Source organism: Schistocerca nitens, chromosome 9 (assembly GCF_023898315.1).
Source record: "Schistocerca nitens isolate TAMUIC-IGC-003100 chromosome 9, iqSchNite1.1, whole genome shotgun sequence".
Taxonomy (NCBI): domain Eukaryota; kingdom Metazoa; phylum Arthropoda; class Insecta; order Orthoptera; family Acrididae; genus Schistocerca; species Schistocerca nitens.
The window spans coordinates 442,429,306-442,456,871 of NC_064622.1; the positions used below are offsets into that span (position 1 = coordinate 442,429,306).

General features: G+C 38.8%; 1 protein-coding gene across 1 annotated transcript in view; it reads left to right on the forward strand.

The window, feature by feature from the left end:
• Positions 1 to 27,566, forward strand: part of LOC126204306 (histone-lysine N-methyltransferase 2D-like) — a 338,750-nt gene that overhangs the window by 263,593 nt on the left and 47,591 nt on the right. Inside the window, exon 19 of the mRNA XM_049938692.1 lies at positions 15,044 to 15,210. Coding sequence (XP_049794649.1) covers positions 15,044 to 15,210 — 167 coding nt within the window. The remainder of the gene's footprint in view (positions 1 to 15,043; positions 15,211 to 27,566) is intronic.

A 27,566-nucleotide genomic window follows, 5' to 3' on the forward strand; every position in this document is an offset into this window, starting at 1 on the left:
AACGTGTTTCGAAGGTTTAAACCTCCATCATCGGGAGGATTTACATTAGTTAGTATTACATTTGTGTGTGTGTGTGTGTGTGTGTGTGTGTGTGTGTTGTGTTACGATTTTTGGAGGAACTTGCGGCACTGCCTAGTGGAGAAACAAGACACTATTTCAGAATATGGTTCAGGATTACTTTTGACAAGAAATTCAACTGGTATCTAATGGTAAACATTAAATAAGTAAACTTGAGTACCTCCAGTGGTCACAGGTTCCTTTTGCTGTTGTAACACATCACATGTATACTGCCACATTTTAAACAAATATGGCGTCTGGAATCAGCTGGGTGCAAGGTTCGTATAGCAGAAGACATTATTACAAAATAATTGTTTAAAGCATTTGGATGTGTTTGTTTTGAGGTGTCGAATATATGTGTGTGTACTTCAGGTGGTATATACGAAGGGGGGGGGGGGGGAAGAGTGATTATATGAGAGCAAACATTTACATGGTAAGGAGTCTTAAGATTACATGCTGCATATATTAGCTGTCTATGCAACATGTAATCTTAAGACTCCTTGCTGTGTAAATGTTTGCTCTCATATAATCACTCCTTCCTCTCCCTCACACACACACACACACACACACACACACACACACACACTTTCTCTCTCTCTTCTTCTCCTTCTGCCTCCAGCCCCTCACATCTGTTTATTAATCCCAATAAAAAAAGTGTCATCTATGTATGATTTTACTGCTGTAGCCAATATGATCATTGTAATTCAAGTCTGTAACATTTCACCTAATTGTTATTAACAAGTATGAAGTTTAAGCCATTTTAACATTTCACCAGATTGTATAAATGAGTACAAATGTTTATCTGTTTTTACATGTCAATATTGGATTTATATACCACCTGAAGTACACACACATATATTCGACACCTCAAAACAAACACCTCCAAATGCTTTAAACAATTATTCCGTAAAAATGTTGTTACGATGTATATTCTTTGCACTTTGTGATTATGTCTTCTCTTCTGCTATACGAACCTTGCACCCAGCTGATTCCAGATGCCATATTTGTTTACAAATGTGGCAGTATACTTCCCCCATGCACCATGGACCTTGCCGTTGGTGGGGAGGCTTGTGCGCCTCAGCGATACAGATGGCCGTACCGTAGGTGCAACAACAACGGAGGGGTATCTGTTGAGAGGCCAGACAAACATGTGGTTCCTGAAGAGGGGCAGCAACCTTTTCAGTAGCTGCAGGGGCAACAGTCTGGATGATTGACTGATCTGGCCTTGTAACATTAACCAAAACGGCCTTGCTGTGATGGTACTGCGAACGGCTGAAAGCAAGGGGAAACTACAGCCGTAATTTTTCCCGAGGGCATGCAGCTTTACTGTATGATTAAATGATGATGGCGTCCTCTTGGGTAAAATATTCCGGAGGTAAAATAGTCCCCCATTCGGATCTCCGGGCGGGGACTACTCAAGAGGACGTCGTTATCAGGAGAAAGAAAACTGGCATTCTACGGATCGGAGCGTGGAATGTCAGATCCCTTAATCGGGCAGGTAGGTTAGAAAATTTAAAAAGGGAAATGGATAGGTTAAAGTTAGATATAGTGAGAATTAGTGAAGTTCGGTGGCAGGAGGAACAAGACTTTTGGTCAGGTGATTACAGGGTTATAAATACAAAATCAAATAGGGGTAATGCAGGAGTAGGTTTAATAATGAATTAAAAAAATAGGAGTGCGGGTTAGGTACTACAAACAGCATAGTGAACACATTATTGTGGCCAAGATAAGACACAAAGCCCATGCCTACTACAGTAGTACAAGTTTATATGCCAACTAGCTCTGCAGATGATGAAGCAATAGATGAAATGTATGACGAGATAAAAGAAATTATTCAGGTAGTGAAGGGAGACGAAAATTTAATAGTCATGGGTGACTGGAATTCGTCAGTAGGAAAAGGGAGAGAAGGAAACATAGTAGGTGAATATGGATTGGGGGGAAGAAATGAAAGAGGAAGCCGCCTTGTAGAATTTTGCACAGAGCATAACTTAATCATAGCTAACACTTGGTTCAAGAATCATAAACGAAGGTTGGATACCTGGAAGAATCCTGGAGATAACTAAAAGGTATCAGATAGATTATATAATGGTAAGACAGAGATTTAGGAACCAGGTTTTAAATTGTAAGACATTTCCAGGGGCAGATGTGGATTCTGACCATAATCTATTGGTTATGAACTGCAGATTGAAACTGAAGAAACTGCAAAAAGGTGGGAATTTAAGGAGATGGGACCTGGATAAACTGAAAGAACCAGAGGTTGTAGAGAGTTTCAGGGAGAGCATAAGGGAACAATTGACAGGAATGGGGGAAAGAAATACAGTAGAAGAAGAATGGGTAGCTCTGAGGGATGAAGTAGTGAAGGCAGCAGAGGATCAAGTAGGTAAAAAGACGAGGGCTAATAGAAATCCTTGGGTAACAGAAGAAATATTGAATTTAATTGATGAAAGGAGAAAATATAAAAATGCAGTAAATGAAGCAGGCAAAAAGGAATACAAACGTCTCAAAAATGAGATTGACAGGAAGTGCAAAATGGCTAAGCAGGGATGGCTAGAGGACAAATCTAAGGATTTAGAGGCTTGTCTCACTAGGGGTAAGATAGATACTGCCTACAGGAAAATTAAAGAGACCTTTGGAGATAAGAGAACCACTTGTATGAACATCAAGAGCTCAGATGGCAACCCAGTTCTAAGCAAAGAAGGGAAGGCAGAAGGGTGGAAGGAGTATATAGGGGGTTTATACAAGGGCGATGTACTTGAGGACAATATTATGGAAATGGAAGAGGATGTAGATGAAGATGAAATGGGAGATAAGATACTGCGTGAAGAGTTTGACAGAGCACTGAAAGACCTGAGTCGAAACAAGGCCCCGGGAGTAGACAACATTCCATTAGAACTACTGATGGCCTTGGGAGAACCAGTCATGACAAAACTCTACCATCTGGTGAGCAAGATGTATGAGACAGGCGAAATACCCACAGACTTAAAGAAGAATATAATAATTCCAATCCCAAAGAAAGCAGGTGTTGACAGATGTGAAAATTACCGAACTATCAGTTTAATAAGTCACAGCTGCAAAATACTAACACGAATTCTTTACAGACGAATGGAAAAACTGGTAGAAGCGGACCTCGGGGAAGATCAGTTTGGATTCCGTAGAAATGTTGGAACACGTGAGGCAATACTAACCTTACGACTTATCTTAGAAGAAAGATTAAGAAAAGGCAACCCTACGTTTCTAGTATTTGTAGACTTAGAGAAAGCTTTTGACAATGTTAACTGGAATACCCTCTTTCAAATTCTGAAGGTGGCAGGGGTAAAATACAAGGAGCAAATGGCTATTTACAATTTGTACAGAAACCAGATGGCAGTTATAAGAGTCGAGGGTCATGAAAGGGAAGCAGTGGTTGGGAAAGGAGTGAGACAGGGTTGTAGCCTCTCCCCGATGTTATTCAATCTGTATATTGAGCAAGCAGTAAAGGAAACAAAAGAAAAATTCGGAGTAGGTATTAAAATTCATGGAGAAGAAGTAAAAACTTTGAGGTTCGCCGATGACATTGTAATTCTATCAGAGACAGCAAAGGACTTGGAAGAGCAGTTGAACGGAATGGACAGTGTCTTGAAAGGAGGATATAAGATGAACATCAACAAAAGCAAAACGAGGATAATGGAATGTCGTCAAATTAAATCGGGTGATGCTGAGGGGATTAGATTAGGAAATGAGACACTTAATGTAGTAAAGGAGTTTTGCTATTTAGGGAGTAAAATAACTGATGATGGTCGAAGTAGAGAGGATATAAAATGTAGACTGGAATGGCAAGGAAATCGTTTCTGAAGAAGAGAAATTTGTTAACATCGAGTATAGATTTGAGTGTCAGGAAGTTGTTTCTGAAAGTATTTGTATGGAGTGTAGCCATGTATGGAAGTGAAACATGGACGATAACCAGTTTGGACAAGAAGAGAATAGAAGCTTTCGAAATGTGGTGCTACAGAAGAATGCTGAAGATAAGGTGGGTAGATCATGTAACTAATGAGGAGGTATTGAATAGGATTGGGGAGAAGAGAAGTTTGTGGCACAACTTGACTAGAAGAAGGGATCGGTTGGTAGGACATGTTTTGAGGCATCAAGGGATCACAAATTTAGCATTGGAGGGCAGCGTGGAGGGTAAAAATCGTAGAGGGAGACCAAGAGATGAATACACTAAGCAGATTCAGAAGGATGTAGGTTGCAGTAGGTACTGGGAGATGAAGAAGCTTGCACAGGATAGAGTAGCATGGAGAGCTGCATCAAACCAGACTCAGGACTGAAGACCACAACAACAACAACGTGGCAGTATACATGTGATGATGTTACGACAGCAAAAGGAACCTGTGACCACTGGAGGTACTCTAGTTTATTTATTTAATGTTTACCGTTAGATATCAGTTTAATTTCTTGTCAGAAGTAATCCTAAACCATATTCTGAAATCATAGAAATCTTCTGACCATAAGAGAAAGAAAATGACTTTATAAATGAAACATAATCACTGAGAAATGCGAACATGGTGTGAGCATTGCTGATTTAGCATGCACACACAATCTGTATACATCAACTATTTGAATTATCCTCAAGAAAAAGGACAAGATTTAGGACATAGAGGCTTCAAAGGTAGTGTCTAGAGTATCTAAACAACAGTTTTGTGTTTTGGATGATGTCAAAAGGTTGCTCCTTACCATGCCAGGATTATCAGCAGTGGAAAAAGTTTTTAAAGGAAGCCATGGGTGGTTTGAGAATTTTAAGAGAAGAACCAACATCCACAGCATTGTGAGGCATGGCAAAGCAGCCAGCTCCGACACAAAGGCAGCAGAGAACGTCATCAGAAACATAAAGATGCTCATAGAGTCTGAGGGTTATCTGCTGCAACAAGTTTTTGACTGTGATGAGATGGGTCTATTTTGGAAAAAGATGCTGAAGTGTACCTGTATAACAGGAGAGGAGAATGCATTGCCGGGTCACAAGCCAACGAAAGACCTTCTCACACTGGTACTCTGTGTTAATGCAAGTGGCGATGTGAAAATTAAACTGCTGCTTGTTTATCATTTCAGAAACTCCACGAGTCTTCAAGAAGTGTTATGTCCAGAACAACAGGTTAAATGTGATGTGAAAGTCCAGTAACAATGCTTGAGTGATGTGTGATCTTTTTTGTGATTGTATCAGTGAAGTGTTTGGCCCTTCAGTGAAAAAATATTTGCTCGAGATGAGTCTGTCATTCCATGCCTTGCTTGTTATGGACAATACTTACAAGACCACCTCCTTGAAGAATTTCAATTCATCAGGATCCAATTTCTGCCTTCCAACACCACTCCATTACTCCAGACCGTGGACGAGCAGATTATTTCTGACTTTAAGAAGCTCTACACTAAAGCACTCTTTCAAGTATTGCTTTCAGTTGACTGAATCTACCAGTCTCTCTCTCTCAGAGTGTTTTGGAAATATCACTTCAACATTATTGCCTGCATCAAGATGATCGAAAAGGCGTGGGATGGGGTTACCGAGACAATTCTCATTTCTGCTTGGAAGAAGCTTTGATCAGAGTGTATTGTTGAATGTGACTCAAGTGTGGCATTTGAGTTGATACCTTTGGAGCCTGTAGTCAACGAGATTGTTCTTTTGGTCAAGAGCATGGGACTATAAGTAGATAACAATGGTGTCAATGAGCTTGTGTTAGAACACAGCCAGGAAATGACCAACAGAGAGCTTATGGAGTTGCAGTGTGTTTCACAGCAGAAAGTTGTGGAGAAGAGTTCAGAGGAGGAGGGGGGGGAGGAGGAAACTGCAAAGCAGCCATCTTCTAGTGTAATAAGAGAGAGACTGAAAGCATGGGAATCAGTTGCAACATACATTGGAAATCATAGCCGCAATAAAGCAAATGCTACGCATGCTACACCGAGCAAGGTGGCACAGTGGTTAGCAGACAGGACTCGCATTTCGTAGGACTATTGTTCAATCCTGCATCCAGGCAGCCTGATTTAGGTTTTCCGTGATTTCCCTAAATCACTTCAGGCAAATGTCGGGATGGTTCTTCAAAAGGGCATGGCCTACTTTCTTCCCCATCCTTCCCTAATCTGATGAGACCGATTACCTATCAGTTTGGTCTCCTCCCCCAAATCAACTCAACCCCCTATGTACACTAAAAATTTATTTGATGATAATGATGTGGCGGATTTTTGCCATGTGTTGAAGCATTGGCAGAAACAAATGACTGTATATAGCTTCGTAGTAAAAAAGAATTAGTTATGCATCATGATAATAAATTACATAATACTGTGTGTACAATTTCTTTGAAGAAATGGCATGAATAAGTTTAGACTTTTAGTACGTTTTCTGCATGGAACTCATTATCGTATTTTACATTAATTTGTATGGGCAAATTGTTTTGCTTCATGGGTGTTTTGCACTGCGAGTAAGGGTCTGGAACAAATTATGCTCTCTGTGTGGTTCCACTGTATTATAAAACATAAATCATTTTTCCTGTTCGTTTGTTGAAGAACAGCAGGAACCTGGGAAAAAAGGAGAGAGAAAAAAAAAAAAAAAAAAAAGTTTTGTGATAAAAGTTAATATAGATGGAAATACTGCCTCAGAGTGTGATAACACGAAATTGGCTAATAAATGGTGTTTCGTAGAGAACTGCATGCAGACAAACTATTTTATCAGATACAGTTTGAAATGAACATATCTTCATGTAAATGCCAAAAATGTAACAGACTTATAGCTACTGGTATAGCATATCGTTTGGTGAACCCCCATTTTGGAAAGAAAATATGCATAAGAATGTGTTTGTAAAACAGAAAGTGCATGAAAGCAATGATGTATCAGTTCACTTGATGCTTTGGTGCCACGTCAATTGGGAGTTGTTGAATGGTTTCTTTACATGCCGTGTAATGCAGCATGGGACTCACAGGATGTATACGACCCAGGACAACCAGGAGATCTGGGGAAAACCAGGAAAAACCCAGGAATTTTTTAGAATTCCGGGAAATTTTCGTTGTTTTAGTTTTCAGTTAAATTTTTGTAATTTGACTGGTAAGAACCGATACTCTGACAAAGAATATTACTGTATCCCACTACTGCAGAATAATACTGCAGCATTAAAACATGAACGAGAGAGAAAAACGAAAAAAAAAAAAAAACTTAAATTGCAAAGGAGATGGGCCATATAAAATGACACAGTGCTCGTACAAGCGTCTGTCAATAGCAAAATGTGTCGAAGGCTTTCGGAAGACTATGCAAAGCTTCATAGCAACAAATTGCCTCCGATGAGCATGATGTCACAACTGTTTACATTAGACTCATTTAATCAGTTACGAGCTGCCTCATGCACACACGCAATTGAGTCGCCTTTGAGTAGTACCTTCTCCCAATTCTGGCTGCAGAAATGTGGCTGTTGGCTGTGTAAGCAGCAGTAGCAGCAACCAGCCACATGGTACCCGGAAAAATTTTACTGGAGCGCCCAAGCTGCCTGACACATGCGTGCGCAGCAGGTCCGGATCTAGTGGGGGGTGGGGGCAAACTGGGAAATCTGAAACGGGTGGCAGTTTCGGGAGTAGGGGGCAAATTCATATTCTTGAGGAAGAAAACCTTGTTTCACAAAGCACCTAGCATCCAGTGCATGCCGGTCTATCGATTATTCATATGATTTTGAAACGCACCCCTGCTGGTTTTTGAACACATTCTAAGTTGATTTCTGAATGAATAATAAGTTGATTTTTGAATGCGTGCATATTTTACGTGATGTCTTTGCCAGGGGAATCCTCATCACATCTAAAAATAAACTTTTCCTGCAGACAAAACGGGATGGGGCTACATGAGCTGAGCAGAATGAAGCCGAACCGGTGAATGCCAACTGCTGCTTGTTTATGTGGTTGATTCGGTTTGCGAATGTTCAGCGTTAATTACTAGCGAAATTCATAGATTCAGACTACCAGAGTGGAAATAAACGACTAACAGGAATAATAGGTAAGAAAGATAACAAGTTACCTGCTCGGTGTATCCAAGAAAGTCAAATTTTGACAGAAATTTTTGGCCAGGTCGCTACAGTAGACATGGCCTGTTGTAGTCCCCGGCTAGCAGCCACTTAAGTTCCATTCTGGGAAAACTCATTGTACAAACACATAATAATGTCTAACCAGAGAATAATCGCTGGATAACTAAACCGGTAAATGTGGCAGGGTTAGTAAAGTTAACTGGAGACTGATTTTTGACAGTGGTAGGAATAGTTACAGAATTAGTGATAAGACTTTGTTAGAACAACGAAGGAGAAGAAACGGGGACATCACACAAATTATGGTAGAATATGACGATTCCAAATTTATACAAAAATTCGTACTACTACTTTTCGGTCTCGCACGTGAGAAACCGGAGTGTATGAATGAAATGTGAAACCACAATGAAAAGCTTCATATCAGGTCGAGGCCTACATCATTGCGAATCTGGACACACGAATGTGCACTGTAAGGCAAACTATGCATTTTAGTATGGTTCACAAAATTCCAACACTCTTGTAGTATCCTCTGATGTCTTCTTTCTTTTATGACATAATGTAAGATCTTTTAATGTTTTACACGTACGAACATATGGGCTTCCTACGTCACCGTAACTGCACAAGCGCGGTGACGCCTCTTATCTGGCACTCTCTGGTAACTGCTGAAATGAATCTATTTCTAACAGGTTGTGGGAAAATATTGCGAATTATTATTTTCAAAGTAAATTTCCTTTTACGCAATATGAACTATGTACGATGAATTTCTTAAATCACAGAGCGTTTGCTCTCTTTTGAAAATCGGCTCTTTGACGATGCACCAGTTAGAAGAATTTTGAGCCCAGAAGATCAGAGATTTATGTTGGTATTAAAAATTTTACTGGCGTGTTTGTGTGATGTATCTTAAAGTGTAACATGCGCTAAACAGATCAGCCGACCACTTTGGCCAAGCGGTTCTAGGCGCTTCAGTCCAAAACCGCACTGCTGCTACGGTTGCAGGTTCGAATCCTGCCTTGGGCATGGATGTGTGTGATGTCCTTAGGTTAGTTAGGTTTAAGTAGTTCTACGTCTAGGGGACTGATGACCTCAGATGTTAAGTCCCATAATGCTTCGAGCCATTTGAACCATTTGAACTAAACAGATCCACATTATATGTGAAAGCTTAGCTTCTCTTGAAGCTTATTAATCTTAGAGACAAATATTATATGCAAAAGCTTTACTTTTCTTGTAGCAACACTATGTATATTAATTTAAACCATGAACTTTTCCTGTTGGTGGAATTCAAATTTATACTTTCGTGATACGAAAATACGCAGCGTACATGTTGTTGCACATCAAAGATCTTTCTAAAATGTCCTTTCACCCCCCCCTCCCTATGTTTCATTTTCTAAAATGCTGGGAAATTCTGCACTGCTGTATAAAACCATATCAATTCAAAGGATAAGTTTTACAGTTCCAAGGGAAAGTATATTGTCATTTAGCGTGGAAAAAGTGTATTTTCGCCCAGGAGAAAATGTATCTTTAACCGGGAGATATGGGAAAAATCTGTGATTCCCCTCCCTGTCTGCTTATACATCCTGGACTCAGCAGTGGAGCCTAGCATTTTATGAAATGTTTGGTGTAGACAACTTCATACTTGGTCCGTCCATTAGTAAAAAGTTTTTAACAAGACATAACCTGCCATTCTCGACATGTTTCAAAAATGGTTTCGTATTGACATGTGAGCGAAAATCAGTTGCGCATGTTGATAGCGGCAATTAGATGTACATTTCTAGAATCAATACTGGAGTGTTTATGTGACCAATCAGAAGCTGAATTGGGAAATCTATTTACAAAATTTGGTTTTGGGACCTGCATGTAAACGTAGTGAACGCAGACGCTTTAATGGTGGTAATTTAGGTGTTTTGAGCTATGGTTGCATCAGCTACTGCTAGAGTCCTCCTGTATGGCACTGCAGATGTATGCAGGCAACAGCATTGTAGTCCTTACCAAATGGTTTGTGTTGTGTGTTGTGTGTTGCTTGTTGTTTACCTTTCGTATTTTGAAATGTGTGAAAATCCTGGTCAGTCATTGGCTTCAATCACAACCCTCACAAGACCGGAAGGGATCAGTGATTCCTGTGGTCATCTCAGTTTGTTTATGCTCTCGATCGACTGCCACTTCATAGTGCCCAACTCTGCACTGTAGTGACTGGAAAATAAACTCTGTCAACCTATTTCAACCATGCTGAAAGTCTTCCCTAATGTGTGAGTGGAGTTATTTTCAGTTCTATTTCTGCACTAAGTACTTCATCGGTTTTATCTGTAGTGTTGTCAAGTACGGCTCAGAAGGTTATGAATTGCCACAAAAGGGTGATGAATTGCCACAAAAGGGTGACCTCGATATTCTGCCCATTTTGTAATTTTCAAATTGGGTGCAAAAAGAAAAATAATGTCGAGTAACAGCATAAATCAGATAACCACTCTGTTCATTGGTAGGAAAATGCTGCTGTTTCTCATTTGTTGGAAGCTTAAGTAGAGCAAAAAGAAAACAAGTAACTTCCAGTTCAGAAAAAAACTGACAAAAGATTTTGCAAAAGCAAATATTTAAGTCAAAAAGCTCCCTAATCATCAATAAATTTCGACACACACAGGATTTGTCTGCAGGTGCATTGGAAAAAATATACTTTTAGGTCCCTAATCCTAGGTAAAAAGTGGAAGCCTCTGTGCAACCTTCGTAATGTCACAAAAACAAAGCAAACATGATTGATGGACAAAGGCACAAAATTCGCAATAGTGTTAGTGAGTGCGGAAGAAATGGGTTAACTTCCCATTTTAAAGATGACATCATCGTTACCTAACTGCCATCAATGTCAAAACCTTCTTCCAGGGACTCCTTAAAGTTGATATTCCATTCCATTCAATTGACAGATTGTGTGAATAGCATTTGAAATATATTGTGGTACATTTTAATGAGTGAGTGTCCCTTGCTTTCTAGTAGCCATCAGTGGTCTAGCAGCAGCTATGGAGTACTAAGTATCACCCTCCTCGTATGCTGATGACTTTTGTCTCTAGTATTGATCCTCTAGTGTGGGTGTTGGCGAATGTCGACTGCAAGGCACCATACGAATACGAAAAGTGCAGACATGGACCCTGACCCATGGCTTTCAGTTTTTAGCGACCAAGACTCACGTCATGCACTTCTGTTGACACAGCACCACACACACCAACAACCAGAACTTTTAACTCAACAACCAGCTACTCAGTATAGTGGAGACTTGTCACTTTTTAGGACTGGTCTCCGATTATCTTCACCAGCTTAAGCGAAAGTGCTGGCTACACTTTAACAGACTTTGTTGCCTGAATAACAGCAGCTGGTCTGTAGATCGTACTATCCTTATGCGGCTTTACAATGCCCTGATACTGTTCTGTCTTGATTATGGGAATCTGGCACATGGCTTAGCATTGCCCTCGGCATTGTGGATACTGGGTCAGATACACCACTGCGGGTTTGACTTGGGACAGGAGCCTTTCAAACCATCCCTGTGACCAGCCTTACTCGTGGAGGGTGTGGTCCCTCCATTACAGATCAGGTGCCAGCAAAAGCTCTACAAATGTTCCAAGTTCCCCTAAGCAACTGTACTGCAGTCTCCTCTTCCGAAACATGGAAATCCATCTCTCGCAATGGCAGCCCAGATCAGGGATTGTGATCGGAATCTGTGTCTGGTCCCTCTTCTCTGAACTGTTGTTCCCTCTACCGCCTCCCCTCCTGACCCACTCGGATCTGCATCCTGTGGTACATCCCTCGGCCACAGTTTCGGCTTGACCTGTCACATGGTCTGAAAGACTTGGTTCGTCCCGAGGCCCTCCGCCACCAATTTTTCTCCATCCTTCGGTTTCAGCAGCAGTCTGTTTTGATGGCTCGATGTTTGCCAGTTATGTAGGCTTTGCTTATACTCAAGCAGGACATACTGAATTGTGCTCCTTGCTGTATGGCAGTAGTGCTTTCACTGCAGATTTGGTAGCCATCTCTGGCACTCTTGAGCATATCAGTTCCTGGACCGGTGAGGCCTTTCTCATCTGGAGCGACTCCATGAGCAGTTTGAAAGCTCCTGACCAGCGTTGTCCTCGCCATCCCTTGATTATGTCTATCCAGGATTCCTTGTATGCCCTTGAACAATGTGAATGCTCAGTGACCTTCGTCTGGACCCCGGGCCACGTTGGGATCCTGGGGGATGAACTTGCTGGTAATGGGGCCAAACTGGCTATTGGTAAGGTGACTCTTGAGCTCAGTATTCTGGAAACATTTCTCTATTCAGTATTATGCTGTCAAGGTTTAGGGATCTGACATATGGAATAGCTCACTCTGACTTCACCATACAAACTAAGGGTGATAAAGGAGACTGAATCTGTTAAGGTCCTCCATGCAAGCCTTTCACAAGCACTGTACTGTCCTTTGCCTGCTCCACATTGGCCATTTGTGGCTGACTAATGGTAATCTCCTCCATTGCTAGGACCCACCCCACTGTCATCATGGTTGGCATTTGACAGTGGTCCATATTTTGCTGGACTGTCCCGACCTAGCTACACTGCGGCGGACTCTTACTCTCTCTGAGTAGCTACCCCTGACGTTAAGAGACGATGCCTCAGTGGTTGACTTAGTTTGACATTTTATTCATGAAGGGGTCTTTTACCACTGCCTTAAAGAGAGGGCGACTTAACGTTATAATCTTACTGGTGGATTGGCAGCAGCTGCGGCTGTAGTGGTGTCTTTTGTCTATCTGTGCTTCTCTTGCTTGTCCATGTTGCTTGTCTTTCATTGGCAATTTCTGAGTGGGGTACCTCTGATGAGTGGAAGGGTTCGGGGGATATATGTCCCCTCATTGCACTCTCCTGCCTGACTTCCTTTCCGTGTCCCATTTTCTTCATATTCTTCCTTATCTAGCCTTCATTGACCTTTGGTAGACCTTGTGGTTTTTCTTCCCCTGGTTTTTTTTGCAGTAGACCATCTCTGATGTACAGTCATGTAGACCTGCCTGTTCAAGGAAGAAGGGACTGATGATCTAACAGTTTGGTCCCTTTAATTATCCAGCCAACATTTTAACATTCTGTTACACAATTTCCAGGGCGAAAAGACGTTAGTAGGGGCACCCACTGTTTTTTCTGTAATGTGTGTGTGTGTGTGTGTGTGTGTGTGTGTGTGTGTGTGTGTGTGTGTGTTGAAATGTAGTACGAAATAATTCACTCTGAAGGCCTACCTCAAGTCATGTAGTACTTAATACTATAAATTTAGCATTTTCACTTTGCAGTTAGCAAAACTGTGTTGCCTAAGCAAGTCCAGTGTACAAAATGGGGAGTATCCTCAAGGTCCAATTGTTGCTTATTTGACTAACCATGTAGTATGATTATAAGTACATTTGGTTTAGTGCTGTTTCTCAAAGTTCAGCTCATACTCGAAGCAATTTTTCTCTGAATATTTATCTTCTTCCTGCCTTCACATTACTTAGTACAACGTACATAGTAATAGAAATTATTTAATAAAAAGTAGCTGTTGAAATGAATTAAATGCACATTTCACTCATGAAAGTCTCAACAGATCATACTGTATGAACTGAGATACCTTAAGTAAAATAAGAATGCACTCCTGCCTGTGTTTCAAGAATTTGTTGTTTCTTGCTTTTGATTTTTTACAGGACAGTACAAGGAGCCTTTTTCTTTGTAATTTGGTTTCTTGGTTGTGATCTCTTGTGGTCTTCAAATGAACTCGCTAAATGCTCTGTGGAGTATAAGTAGAAGTTTCATAAATAAGATACCCTACATCTGCCTCACACGAAGAGATCCAGCTTTGGTTTCTGTCACCAAATCTTCATCAGCTTCACACTCAAAAGAAATGATGAGTACCAAGCCTGCTAACATAGTGAGACTCTCATCATATCTGTGTTTCATTTTACAAGCATCTTTGTCTTAACTTTCATTTTGTGATGCTTCCCAACAATCAACACAAATAACAGACCACTTAGTGGCTGTAGTTACTCAATACAAAAAATGCATTCAACTCTCAGGTCTTCAGTTATTGAATATAATGAGACAGTATTTCACACCAACACGAGAGTGTGTGTGGGAAATGTTGGATGTCATCTAACTGCCCCAATGAACAGTAAACAATAATTCATTAGCCATTTGTTTTAACTTGACAGGTACTTGCTCGAAAAGTAGTGTACAAAGTAGTTAATGTGTCCAAAGCCTGTATAGAGCGTCCCAACTAAACAGTAGTACATCTTACAAATCTTCATGAGTAAATCTTACAAATATATGTTTTTGACTACTTAGGTGTCCTTGAAAGTCCTCCGTCCGTGTATCTCTGATCCTATTCTCTGCAACATTTTCTTCTCCTCAAATAAGAATTGACAAGGGAAACTGGTTTCCTCAAATGAAAAAAATCATGCATACAGAATTATGTGCTCAGCTGCCCAACAAATGCTTGTAGAAATGGTTTGATGAGTGACTTTGGAGATGCATTTTAAGTGTTGATCAAGGAGATGCATTTTTTAAAGTGTAGGTCAAATAAAAAAATAAAGTAAACCTGCTTCTACAGCAACATTTCTATAGAACCAATAATGTAAAATTTCCATGACTAATGTGTAAATAGATTTTTACACTTCTGTTCAGATAAATCTTTTTTTCGGAGAGAACTTAATTTCTATAAAAGTTAACACTCAGATTCTGCTGTAACCTTGTTTCGTTCTTTGCAGATTTGTATTCCAGTGTCAAAGTAGTTACTGATTAATATATTGTTTTCTTCTAATTTTTAATGAATAGATTTAAAATAATGTAATTATTATTCTGTACTATGTAGATTCAGTTATCACTATTGCTACTACTGTAATTAGTGCTGTTGCATTTTGTGTATTAATAAATAATTCTCTTAGTTTCTTCTGCCTTTTGAGTAGTATGAAAGGAGGAATAAAACTTGACACAATCTACCCTTTACAGTAGAAGAAGCAGGAAAGAGTGTACAGATAGGATGCACAACTATTACACCTGTAAAAGTTGCGACAACCACCATTACGTTGGAGTCGCCGGAAGATGATTGTTCAGATAGAGATGAAGCTGAAGGTGAAGATGATGATATTGTTCGGAGCAGCAGTGAGGAAGATGAGGTTGGATTCAGTTTTTATTCCTTGTTTGCCAAATTAGTATGTTGTGGCTTTCATGTTCAGAAATTTATAAAATAATATGTTCAAATGTCTTGTTCACCTTAAACAGTTTCATCTACACATATGAAGTGAAATAGAGCATAGTTCTATCAACTTAGTGGAAACATGTGCTGCCAATAGTTTTAAAACAAATTTATATTATGGTAAATGAAGTATTGCCCTATCTTTTACTTGATGAGATATTTCAAGAATCTCTGAATTTTGCACAGTTTTTCATGAAATGCATCAGCCATTTGCTTTGGTGTTAATAGGAAGATAAGCAAATTTCTTAAAAAATTTTCCAAAATTGGTTTCATTGTGTCCACTGACATTTTTCAGGTCATTCAAACATTACAGGAAGTTATTGATTCTTATTTTCATGTAATAACACTGGCTGCTATGATACAAGCATTTTTCTTGTTGTTTACCAATGCTGTGTGTTGGGTGTAACTAATTCTATAAGCAGTGATGTTACCACTACACAAGTGTAGTCTGTGTAATATAATAATTGCACACTAGATACAAGAACGTCATATAACTGAGTCAAAAAGTATGTATTGTTTTCTGGTGCTCCATTTATAGAGAAATGTAATGTTTTAATTGTAATCTCACTCTGCACATGTGGGGATTATCTGATATAATAATATCATACAGTGGGTGCAATGATCTCTCTGTCTCTGGTGATATTACATTAATGCTTTGTTGAGTTGAACAATGAGACTTACCTATATATCTCACAGAAAATTTGTGATGTTTCCCATCAGTTGGTGATGTGCACAGGGGAAAAAAAGTGATCTGAAGCTAGCTAACAACCTTAGCCAAAATAGTAATCAGTAATAATAATAATAATAAAGTATACACAACATTTATTACCAGATACCCAGAATTAAAATTTTTAACAGAACAACGACTAGCTGATCAGATCCGTGTAATAATAAAAAAATAACAGGATACCCCAGTCAGAATTAGAAAACATCAAACAACAAGTACAACAAATACTGGAACAAAATAATGTGCAATCAGAAGAAGAAGAAGAAGAAGAAGAAAAAGAAAAAAATACCGTAATGGACTCAAAACATCCTAGAGCAAACAAACAAAGAACAACACGCATCAATTAAACAATCAGAGGAAAACGAAATCGTAAGACATTTACCAGAACAAGTACAAATAGAGCACGAAGTGACACACATGGTAGATATAGAAGAAAAATTTCAGCTGACATATATAGAATACAAAGACACAAATACAGACATTAGACCATTCTTGCATAGACCGCCAAATAACCCACAAGTCGAAACAACAATAAAAACTATCAACACAATCATACACAACAAAAGAATTGAAAACAAAACTATGGAAGAGTTACAACTACTGGTTTATATAGGAGCAAACCCACAAAACCAGCATGGCAACACAGGCTACAGATCAGAATAGAAAAACTGAGAAAAGACATCGGACAGCTAACACAATTTATAAGAAATGAAATGTCAGGAAAAAAACGAAAAAGGTTAGGTAAAATCTCACAACAAGAAGCGATAGAGCAATTAGATGAAAAGAAGCAGAAATTACAAGCATTGGCCAAACGACTTAGAAGATACAAAAAAAGTGAAAATAGAAGGAAACAAAACCAAACATTCAACACAAACCAAAAGAAATTTTACCAGACAATAGATAACACACACATTAAAATAGACAATCCACCAAACATAACAGACATGGAACACTTCTGGAGCAACATATGGTCAAACCCGGTACAACATAACAGGCATGCACGGTGGATACAAGCAGAAACAGACACATACAAGATGATACCACAAATGCCTGAAGTGATAATTTTGCAACATGAAGTCACCCAAGCTATTAATTCTACTCACAATTGGAAAGCCCCTGGAAAAGATAAAATAGCAAATTTCTGGCTAAAGAAGTTCACCTCAACAGATTCGCATCTAACTAAATTATTTAACAGTTATATTGCAGACCCATACACATTCCCTGATACACTTACACAAGGAATAACTTATCTGAAACTTAAAGATCAAGCAGACACAGCAAACCCAGCTAAATATCGCCCCATAACATGCCTACCAACAATACACAAAATATTAACTTCAGTCATTACACAGAAATTAATGACACATACAACACAGAACAAAATTATAAATGAAGAACAAAAAGGCTGTTGCAAAAGAGCACGAGGATGTAAAGAGCAACTGATAATAGATGCAGAGGTGACATATCAAGCGAAAACTAAACAAAGGTCGCTACACTACGCATACATTGATTACCAAGAAGCTTTTGATAGTGTACCCCACTCATGGTTACTACAAATATTGGAAATATACAAAGTAGATCCTAAATTGATACAGTTCCTAAACATAGTAATGAAAAATTGGAAAACCACACTTAATATCCAAACAAATTCAAATAATATCACATCACAGCCAATACAGATTAAGCGTGGAATATACCAAGGAGACTCATTAAGTCCTTTCTGGTTCTGCCTTGCTCTGAACCCACTATCCAACATGCTAAATAATACAAATTATGGATACAATATTACTGGAACATACCCACACAAAATCACACATTTGCTATGCATGAATTATGTAAAACTACTGGCAGCAACAAATCTACAACTCAACCAATTACTAAAGATAACAGAAGTATTCAGCAATGATATAAATATGCCTTTTGGAACAGACAAATGTAAGAAAAATAGCATAGTCGAGGGAAAACACACTAAACAAGAAGATTACATATTGGATAACCACAGCGACTGCATAGAAGCGATGGAAAAAACAGATGTCTATAAATATCTAGGATACAAACAAAAAATAGGAATAGATAATACAAATATTAAAGAAGAACTAAAAGAAAAATATAGACAAAGACTAATAAAAATACTGAAAACAGAATTGACAGCAATAAACAAGACAAAAGCTATAAATACCTATGCTATACCAATATTGACCTACTCATTTGGAGTAGTGAAATGGAGTAACACAGACCTAGAAGCACTCAATACACTTACACGATCACAATGCCACAGATATAGAATACATCACATACATTCAGCAACAGAAATATTCACATTAAGCAGAAAGGAAGGAGGAAGGGGATTTATCGACATAAAAAAACCTACATTGTGGACAGGCTGACAATTTAAGAAAATTCTTTGTAGAACGAGCAGAAACTAGCAACATACACAAAGCAATCACTCATATAAATACATCGGCTACACCATTGCAATTTCATAACCACTTCTACAACCCTTTAGATCACATAACATCAGCAGATACAAAGAAAGTAAACTGGAAAAAGAAAACACTACATGGCAAGCACCCGTATCATCTAACGGATGATGCTGTAGTATACAGAGAAGTTGCAGCATTAGAAAATTGTAGCGAAATGCAGGAAGATCTGCAGCGGATAGGCACTTGGTGCAGGGAGTGGCAACTGACCCTTAACATAGACAAATGTAATGTATTGCGAATACATAGAAAGAAGGATCCTTTATTGTATGATTATATGATAGCGGAACAAACACTGGTAGCAGTTACTTCTGTAAAATATCTGGGAGTATGCGTGCGGAACGATTTGAAGTGGAATGATCATATAAAATTAATTGTTGGTAAGGCGGGTACCAGGTTGAGATTCATTGGGAGAGTCCTTAGAAAATGTAGTCCATCAACAAAGGAGGTGGCTTACAAAACACTCGTTCGACCTATACTTGCGTATTGCTCGACAGTGTGGGATCCGTACCAGATCGGGTTCACGGAGGAGATAGAGAAGATCCAAAGAAGAGCGGCGCGTTTCGTCACAGGGTTATTTGGTAAGCGTGATAGCGTTACGGAGATGTTTAGCAAACTCAAGTGGCAGACTCTGCAAGATAGGCGCTCTGCATTGCGGTGTAGCTTGCTCGCCAGGTTTCGAGAGGGTGCGTTTCTGGATGAGGTATCGAATATATTGCTTCCCCCTACTTATACCTCCCGAGGAGATCACGAATGTAAAATTAGAGAGATTAGAGCGCGCACGGAGGCTTTCCGGCAGTCGTTCTTCCCGCGAACCATACGCGACTGGAACAGAAAAGGGAGGTAATGACAGTGGCACGTAAAGTGCCTCCACCACACACCGTTGGGTGGCTTGCGGAGTATAAATGTAGATGTAGATGTAGATGTAGATGTAACACAGCCACACATCGATCAAGATGCATCCAACACATGGCTAAGAAAAGGCAATATATACAGTGAGACGGAAGGATTCATGATTGCAATACAGGATCAAACAATAAACACCAGATATTACAGCAAGCATATTATTGTTGTTGTTGTGGTCTTCAGTCCTGAGACTGGTTTGATGCAGCTCTCCATGCTACTCTATCCTGTGCAAGCTTCTTCATCTCCCAGTACCTACTGCAACCTACATCCTTCTGAATCTGCTTAGTGTATTCATCTCTTGGTCTCCCTCTACGATTTTTACCCTCCACGCTGCCCTCCAATACTAAATTGGTCATCCCTTGATGCCTCAGAACATGTCCTACCAACCGATCCCTTCTTCTGGTCAAGTTGTGCCACAAACTCCTCTTCTCCCCAATCCTATTCAGTACCTCCTCATTAGTTATGTGATCTACCCATCTAATCCTCAGCATTCTTCTGTAGCACCACACTTCGAAAGCTTCTATTCTCTTCTTGTCCAAACTATTTATCGTCCATGTTTCACTTCCATACATGGCTACACTCCATACAAATACTTTCAGAAAAGACTTCCTGACACTTAAATCTATACTCGATGTTAACAAATTTCTCTTCTTCAGAAACGCTTTCCTTGCCATTGCCAGTCTAAATTTTATATCCTCTCTACTTCGACCATCATCAGTTATTTTACTCCCCAAATAGCAAAACTCCTTTACTACTTTAAGTGTCTCATTTCCTAATCTAATACCCTCAACATCACCCGACTTAATTCGACTACATTCCATTATCCTCGTTTTGCTTTTGTTGATGTTCATCTTATATCCTCCCTTCAAGACACCATCCATTCCATTCAACTGCTCTTCCAAGTCCTTTGCTGTCTCTGACAGAATTACAATGTCATCGGCGAACCTCAAAGTTTTTATTTCTTCTGCATGGATTTTAATACCTACTCCGAATTTTTCTTTTGTTTCCTTTACTGCTTGCTCAATATACAGATTGAATAACATCGGGGAGAGGCTACAACCCTGTCTTACTCCCTTCGCAACCACTGCTTCCCTTTCATATCCCTCGACTCTTATAACTGCCATCTGGTTTCTGTACAAATTGTAAATAGCCTTTCGCTCCCTGTATTTTACCCCTGCCACCTTTAGAATTTGAAAGAGAGTATTCCAGTCAACGTTGTCAAAAGCTTTCTCTAAGTCTACAAATGCTAGAAACGTAGGTTTGCCTTTCCTTAATCTTTCTTCTAAGATAAGACGTAAGGTCAGTATTGCCTCACGTGTTCCAGTATTTCTACGGAATCCAAACTGATCTTCCCCGAGGTCGGCTTCTACTAGTTTTTCCATTCGTCTGTAAAGAATGCGTGTTAGTATTTTGCAGCTGTGGCTTATTAAACTGATTGTTCGGTAATTTTCACATTTGTCAACACCTGCTTTCTTTGGGATTCGAATTATTATATTCTTCTTGAAGTCTGAGGGTATTTCGCCTGTTTCATACATCTTGCTCACCAGATGGTAGAGTTTTGTCAGGACTGGCTCTCCCAAGGCCGTCAGTAGTTCCAATGGAATGTTGTCTACTCCGGGGGCCTTGTTTCGACTCAGGTCTTTCAGTGCTCTGTCAAACTCTTCACGCAGTATCGTATCTCCAATTTCATCTTCATCTACATCTTCTTCCATTTCCATAATATTGTCCTCAAGTACATCGCCCTTGTATAGACCCTCTATATACTCCTTCCACCTATCTGCTTTCCCTTCTTTGCTTAGAACTGGGTTTCCCTCTGAGCTCTTGATATTCATACAAGTGGTTCTCTTCTCTCCAAAGGTCTCTTTAATTTTCCTGTAGGCAGTATCTATCTTACCCCTAGTGAGATAAGCCTCTACATCCTTACATTTGTCCTCTAGCCATCCCTGCTTAACCATTTTGCACTTCCTGTCGATCTCATTTTTGAGACGTTTGTATTCCTTTTTGCCTGCTTCATTTACTGCATTTTTATATTTTCTCCTTTCATCAATTAAATTCAATATTTCTTCTGTTACCCAAGGATTTCTACAGGCCCTCGTCTTTTTACCTACTTGATCCTCTGCTGCCTTGACTACTTCATCCCTCAAAGCTACCCATTCTTCTTCTACTGTATTTCTTTCCCCCATTCCTGTCAATTGTTCCCTTATGCTCTCCCTGAAACTCTCTACAACCTCTGGTTCTTTCAGTTTATCCAGGTCCCATCTCCTTAAATTCCCACCTTTTTGCAGTTTCTTCAGTTTTAATCTACAGGTCATAACCAATAGATTGTGGTCAGAGTCCACATCTGCCCCTGGAAATGTCTTACAATTTAAAACCTGGTTCCTAAATCTCTGTCTTACCATTATATAATCTATCTGATACCTTTTAGTATCTCCAGGGTTCTTCCATGTATACAACCTTCTATCATGATTCTTAAACCAAGTGTTAGTTATGATTAAGTTGTGCTCTGTGCAAAATTCTACCAGGCGGCTTCCTCTTTCATTTCTTAGCCCCAATCCATATTCACCTACTACGTTTCCTTCTCTCCCTTTTCCTACACTCGAATTCCAGTCACCCATGACTATTAAATTTTCGTCTCCCTTCATTTTCTGAATAATTTCTTTTATTTCATCATACATTTCTTCAATTATTAAAGATACCAATACCACAACAGATAAATGCAGACTTTGCAAACAACAAATAGAAACTGTAGATCACATCACAAGCGGATGTACAATACTAGGAAATACAGAATACCCCAGAAGACATGACAATGTAGCAAAAATTATACATCAACAACTTGCCGTACAACATAAACTAATAAAGCAGCACGTTCCCACATACAAGTATGCACCACAAAATGTACTGGAGAATGATGAATACAAATTATACTGGAACAGAACCATTATAACAGATAAAACAACACCACATAACAAACCTGACGTAATACTCACCAATAAAAAGAAGAAATCAACACAACTAATCGAAATATCCATACCCAATACAGCAAATGTACAGTAGAAAACAGGAGAAAAAATTGAAAAATACATCCAACTGGCTGAGGAAGTCAAGGACATGTGGCATCAGGATAAAGTTGACATTATACCGATTATACTATCAACTACAGGAGTCATACCACACAATATCCACCAGTACATCAACGCAATACAGCTACATCCAAACTTATATATACAACTGCAGAAATCTGTAATTATTGATACTTGTTCAATTACCCGAAAGTTCCTAAATGCAGTGTAACATATACTGTACAGTTAAAAGGAAGCCACGCTTGATCAAGATCCGCGTCACTTTCCATTTTTAAGCAGACATAACGTCTGAGAAAGAAAAGAAATAATAATAATAATAATAATAATAATGAATTGTGATCTTGACTTGAAGGTGTTAGGAAATGATGTAAATTAAAATAGTCACAATATAAAGTTGACAACCTCTTTAAAAAATTCTACCTCTCACTTCCACATTTTGTCCTCCGATGAATTTAAGTGAGATGACACAGTGATTATGGTACTGGACACGCATTTAGGAGAGATTAAAATCGAGTTCACAAAAAGCACTCTGGAAAGTGGAAATAATTTCCTGAAATGCATTGTGCAAGGAATAACTAAAAAAAGTGACTGACTGCATTGCTTGTACAGTTGCTTCATTCAACCGTATCTAATGCATAAAATAAAATCTTTGTTCTTTGGTAGCCATAAGCTTTATATTTCTTCAGAAAGATGTTATTTGCACAGTTGAATACATTAAAACATATCACAAAAATCCTGGTAGGTGAATATATGTCGTTAAGATATTTTAATGGATAAAATTTCCTGACAGATTAAAACAGTGTGCAAGACTGGGACTCCAATCAGAGAGCTTTGCCTTTGGTGGGCAAGTGCCCTACCAACACAGCTTTACTTCCTCCAATACCTCACCTCCTGCCTTTCAAACATCACAGATTCCTCTTGTAACTTCTGGGACTAGCACTCAAAAGACATAATGGAGACACTGCTTACTTTAATAGGTGATCAGTGAGGTGGTATGTGGCACATACAGTGGAGATGTTCTTCTGGAATCCAAAGTGTGACTGATGCAGAACCTCATATTTGTAGATAAGCTTGAGCATTTGTCAGTTTATTACTGATTCCAAAACATTTGAAAAGTAAGGTAATAGTGAATCAAATCAGTATGTATTAATATCTGCCGCAACACCTTTCTTAAATAGTTCCAACAGTGACACATGTCTGGAAGGATAATTTGTGAAAGTACAATATTGCAGTGCCTGTGTTATTCCAAATTAAATTGCAATGTTCCGCACTGCGACAACTACAGGCATTATGAAAATCATGAAATGTATTTGCAGTTGTGAAATGGACACTCATCAGCTGCATAATGAAATAACAAGAGCAAAAATTTGGCCCGGACTGGAACTTGAAGCCGGATTTCCTACTTACCTCGAATGGCCACCTTACCATTAGCCTGCGCGAGCACAATTCATGGTCAGGCTCAAACCTCCATATATCGTCAACATTCAAATGTCTCGCCTGTACGGGAATATACATAATGGGTGATAGATGGTTGTAGATACATGGTTTATGATATTTGGAAGTTTGGGTCTGGCCACGAGTCATGCTCAGATAGCCTTATAGTAAGGCGACCACTCGCAAAAGCGGGAAATTAGGGTTCGAGTCCAGGTCCTGCACAAATTTTCATTGTCGTCATTCCGTTATGCAGCTGATGAATGTCCATATTCACAGCTATGAATACATTTCATGTACTTTGTGAAAATGTTGGATTACAAATGTGGCTGAGCAGAATTCCAGTATTGTAGCAACATGCTTTATTTTGCTTGAAATCTCTTTTAGCCACACAAGAATGTTTGATTTTTGTAGAGTTCATTATTTCTCTGATGATCCTGGAAGAAGTTACAGTAAACTTATTGGATGCTTGTGATGGTGATTTTCACATATATTACAGTACCTTTTTCATCATGAGTTGACAGTACAGACTTCCTCTCTTGTGTTTAGGAAGTGATTATTAAAAAGGCATGTTTTGTGATTGTTGTGGCCCCTTGGTGATCATTTTTGAATGTTAGAACATTTTGTTCCTTGACGGACTTCCCGGTTATTCTTCTGACTGTTCATCATATTGTTTTGATTTTGTTCTTAAAATGATTTCTTTTTGACATAAGATGAAAGCTTTTTTATTGACAAAACTCCAGTCAGTAAAGAAAAAGTTTCTGTGGTCTGATCAACAGTGCACAACTGTGCCCTGCTGCAAGCTACTCCAGTGTCTTTGATATCATTGGCGCCATTCTTTAGTGTTTATTGGAAATCAGCTGTTAGAGTTAGAATTTTACTTAGAAGTGAACTAAGTTTAGAATTTACATCCATTGTCTTGTATAACTCATGATAACTAAAATTTAGCATGTTTCTTGTAAAGTTGTCTGCTATGAACTAAATTATTTTTCTGTTTTCATAGTAACAGTTATTTTTGAGTTCTTATGTTTTGTATTGTGGCTAACTGGTCATAATGGTTTTAGAACCCCTTTAAACCTAGATGAACATTGACATTGGTGACTACATTCTAACATACATAACAGTTATGCATTTAGGTGCTTTTGGCTTGGACAGTTCTTAAAGGAAAGCGTACAACTCAGGTTACATTTTAAGTGTTGAATAATATTAATGTAGTCATCCTCATCATCGTCATTCATTCCCATTACGGTCGGAGGAAGGCAATGGCAAACCACCTCCACTAGGACCTTGCCTAGTAAGGCGGCGCGGTTCTCCCGCGTCGCTCCCCTACGCTCTGTAAAGAAGTATGGGACTCATCATCATCATCATTATGCTTTTGCTCAGCCACCTTCAAGAAATTAATATGAAATAACTTAAAATTATTTTTTTGCCAAATTAGGTCCCACAGGTGACACAATAGTTCACATTTCACATAACTGAGAAGTGGCTGTCAGTAATCACATGGCAAATATGGATGTGGGTTCACAGGCCCTCCTTTAGAAAATTTTAGTGGAAGAGGGGGGGGGGGGGGGAGTTTAACATCCGATCGACATTGAGGTCATTTAGAGATGGGTTGTGTCGAGGATGCTTAAGGAAATTGGCCATGCTCTTTCAAAGAAACCATCCCGGCGTTTACCTGGAGTGATTTAATTGCAAAATTTAAAAAATTTGTTGTTCTAGACCTTTAAACGCTATATTTCAGACTCTTTCTGGCTCTAAATAAAGATGAGTTTGTAGCAATTAAAACAGCTGCAAATGAAAAATCAGGTTAACTAAAAATCAGTTTAGTAAATATAAAGGCACTTTAGAAAAATTTCTGTAATTTACAAATACTGTAAAATCAATACACGTTACTTGTTAACAAAATCAACATACATCATGAGATAAGAAGTTCTGAATTTTTTCTTTAATAAATACTGTTAGAGGTTCAGTTAATTTAATTTAATATCTTTGTAATTTAGGTTAGGTTATGTTCAATGTATTCTACAAAAATATTTTTCTCATCCACTGCCTTGGATTTTGACGGGTGACTGAGAATTAATTTTCTCTTGAGTGATAATCTTGTTGCACTCTTCGCAACCTGAATCTGATGCTTTGGAAAATTATTTTGGCAACATGCTCTTCCTGAAGATAAATGGTTAAACTTTTTAATGTGTTGTTTGATAAATCTCACAATTAAATCTGTAAACAAGTTATTTAGTGTCCTATGAAGACTGTGAATTATTGGCTCTTCTTTCTGAAGGAATACATTTGCTTTGGTAAATAACAAAAGAGTATCATGCAAGAAAATAAGATATAGCCTCGTTGCTGGATCATTTAGGGTAGGGTGCACGCTAGATAAGTGAGATTTGTTTATATTTTTGAAAAATTTTCGTAGTTAACACTGTTCAGTTATTCTTTCTGTTTATTGGAGCAGAGCTTTACCGCCATATAGATTTTGACAGAGTAGACTGTCTTTTTGAACTCTTTTGGAGAAAATAGAAAAATGCCCATTATGAATTCTTCAGCATCCAAGTATTGTAGGGTTCTCACACTTTTTGTGCAGCAAAATGAAGCCGGTGGCAAGAAAAGGATCGAATTCTTAGGTGTGTTTGAGCTTTCTTTAAAAAAGCAGCAGTTCATTTTATATGTACCTCCATTGTACTTGCATTATCATATGCAAATGAAATAGTTTTACCAGGGAGTTCATTTTCTTAGCTGTTCACCACTAAATTAGTGGTTCCTTGATGCCTCACAATATGCCCTACCAACCGATACCTTCTTCTAGTCAAGTTGTGCCACAAACTTCTCTTCTCCCAAATCCTATTCAACACCTCCTCATTAGATATGTGATCTACCCATCTAATCTTCAGCATTCTTCTGTAGCACCACATTTCGAAAGCTTCTATTCTCTTCTTGTCCAAACTATTTATCGTTCATGTTTCACTTCCATACATGGCTACACTCTATACAAATACTTTCAGAAACGATTTCCTGACAGTTAAACCTATACTTGATGTTAACAAATTTCTCTTCTTCAGAAACGCTTTCCTTGCCATTGCTAGTCTACATTTTATATCTTCTCTACTTCGACCATCACCAGTTATTTTGCTCACCAAATAGCAGAACTCGTTTACTACTTTAAGTGTCTCATTTCCTAATCAAATTCCCTCAGCATCACCCGACTTAATTTGACTACATTCCATTATCCTTGTTTTGCTTTTGTTGATGTTCATCTTATATCCTCCTTTCAAGACACTATCCATTCCGTTCAACTGCTCTTCCAAGTCCTTTGCTGTCTATGACAGAATTACAATGTCATCGGCGAACCTCAAAGTTTTTATTTCTTCTGCATGGATTTTAATACCTACTCCGAATTTTTCTTTTGTTTCCTTTACTGCTTGCTCAATGTACAGATTGAACATCGGGGAGAGGCTACAATCCTATCTCACTCCCTTCCCAACCACTGCTTCCTTTTCATGCCCCTTGACTCTTATAACTGCCATCTGGTTTCTTTACAAATTGTAAATAGCCTTTCGCTCCCTTATTTTACCCCTACCACCTTCAGAATTTGAGAGAGAGTATTCCAGTCAACATTGTCAAAAGCTTTTTCTAAGTCTACAAATGCTAG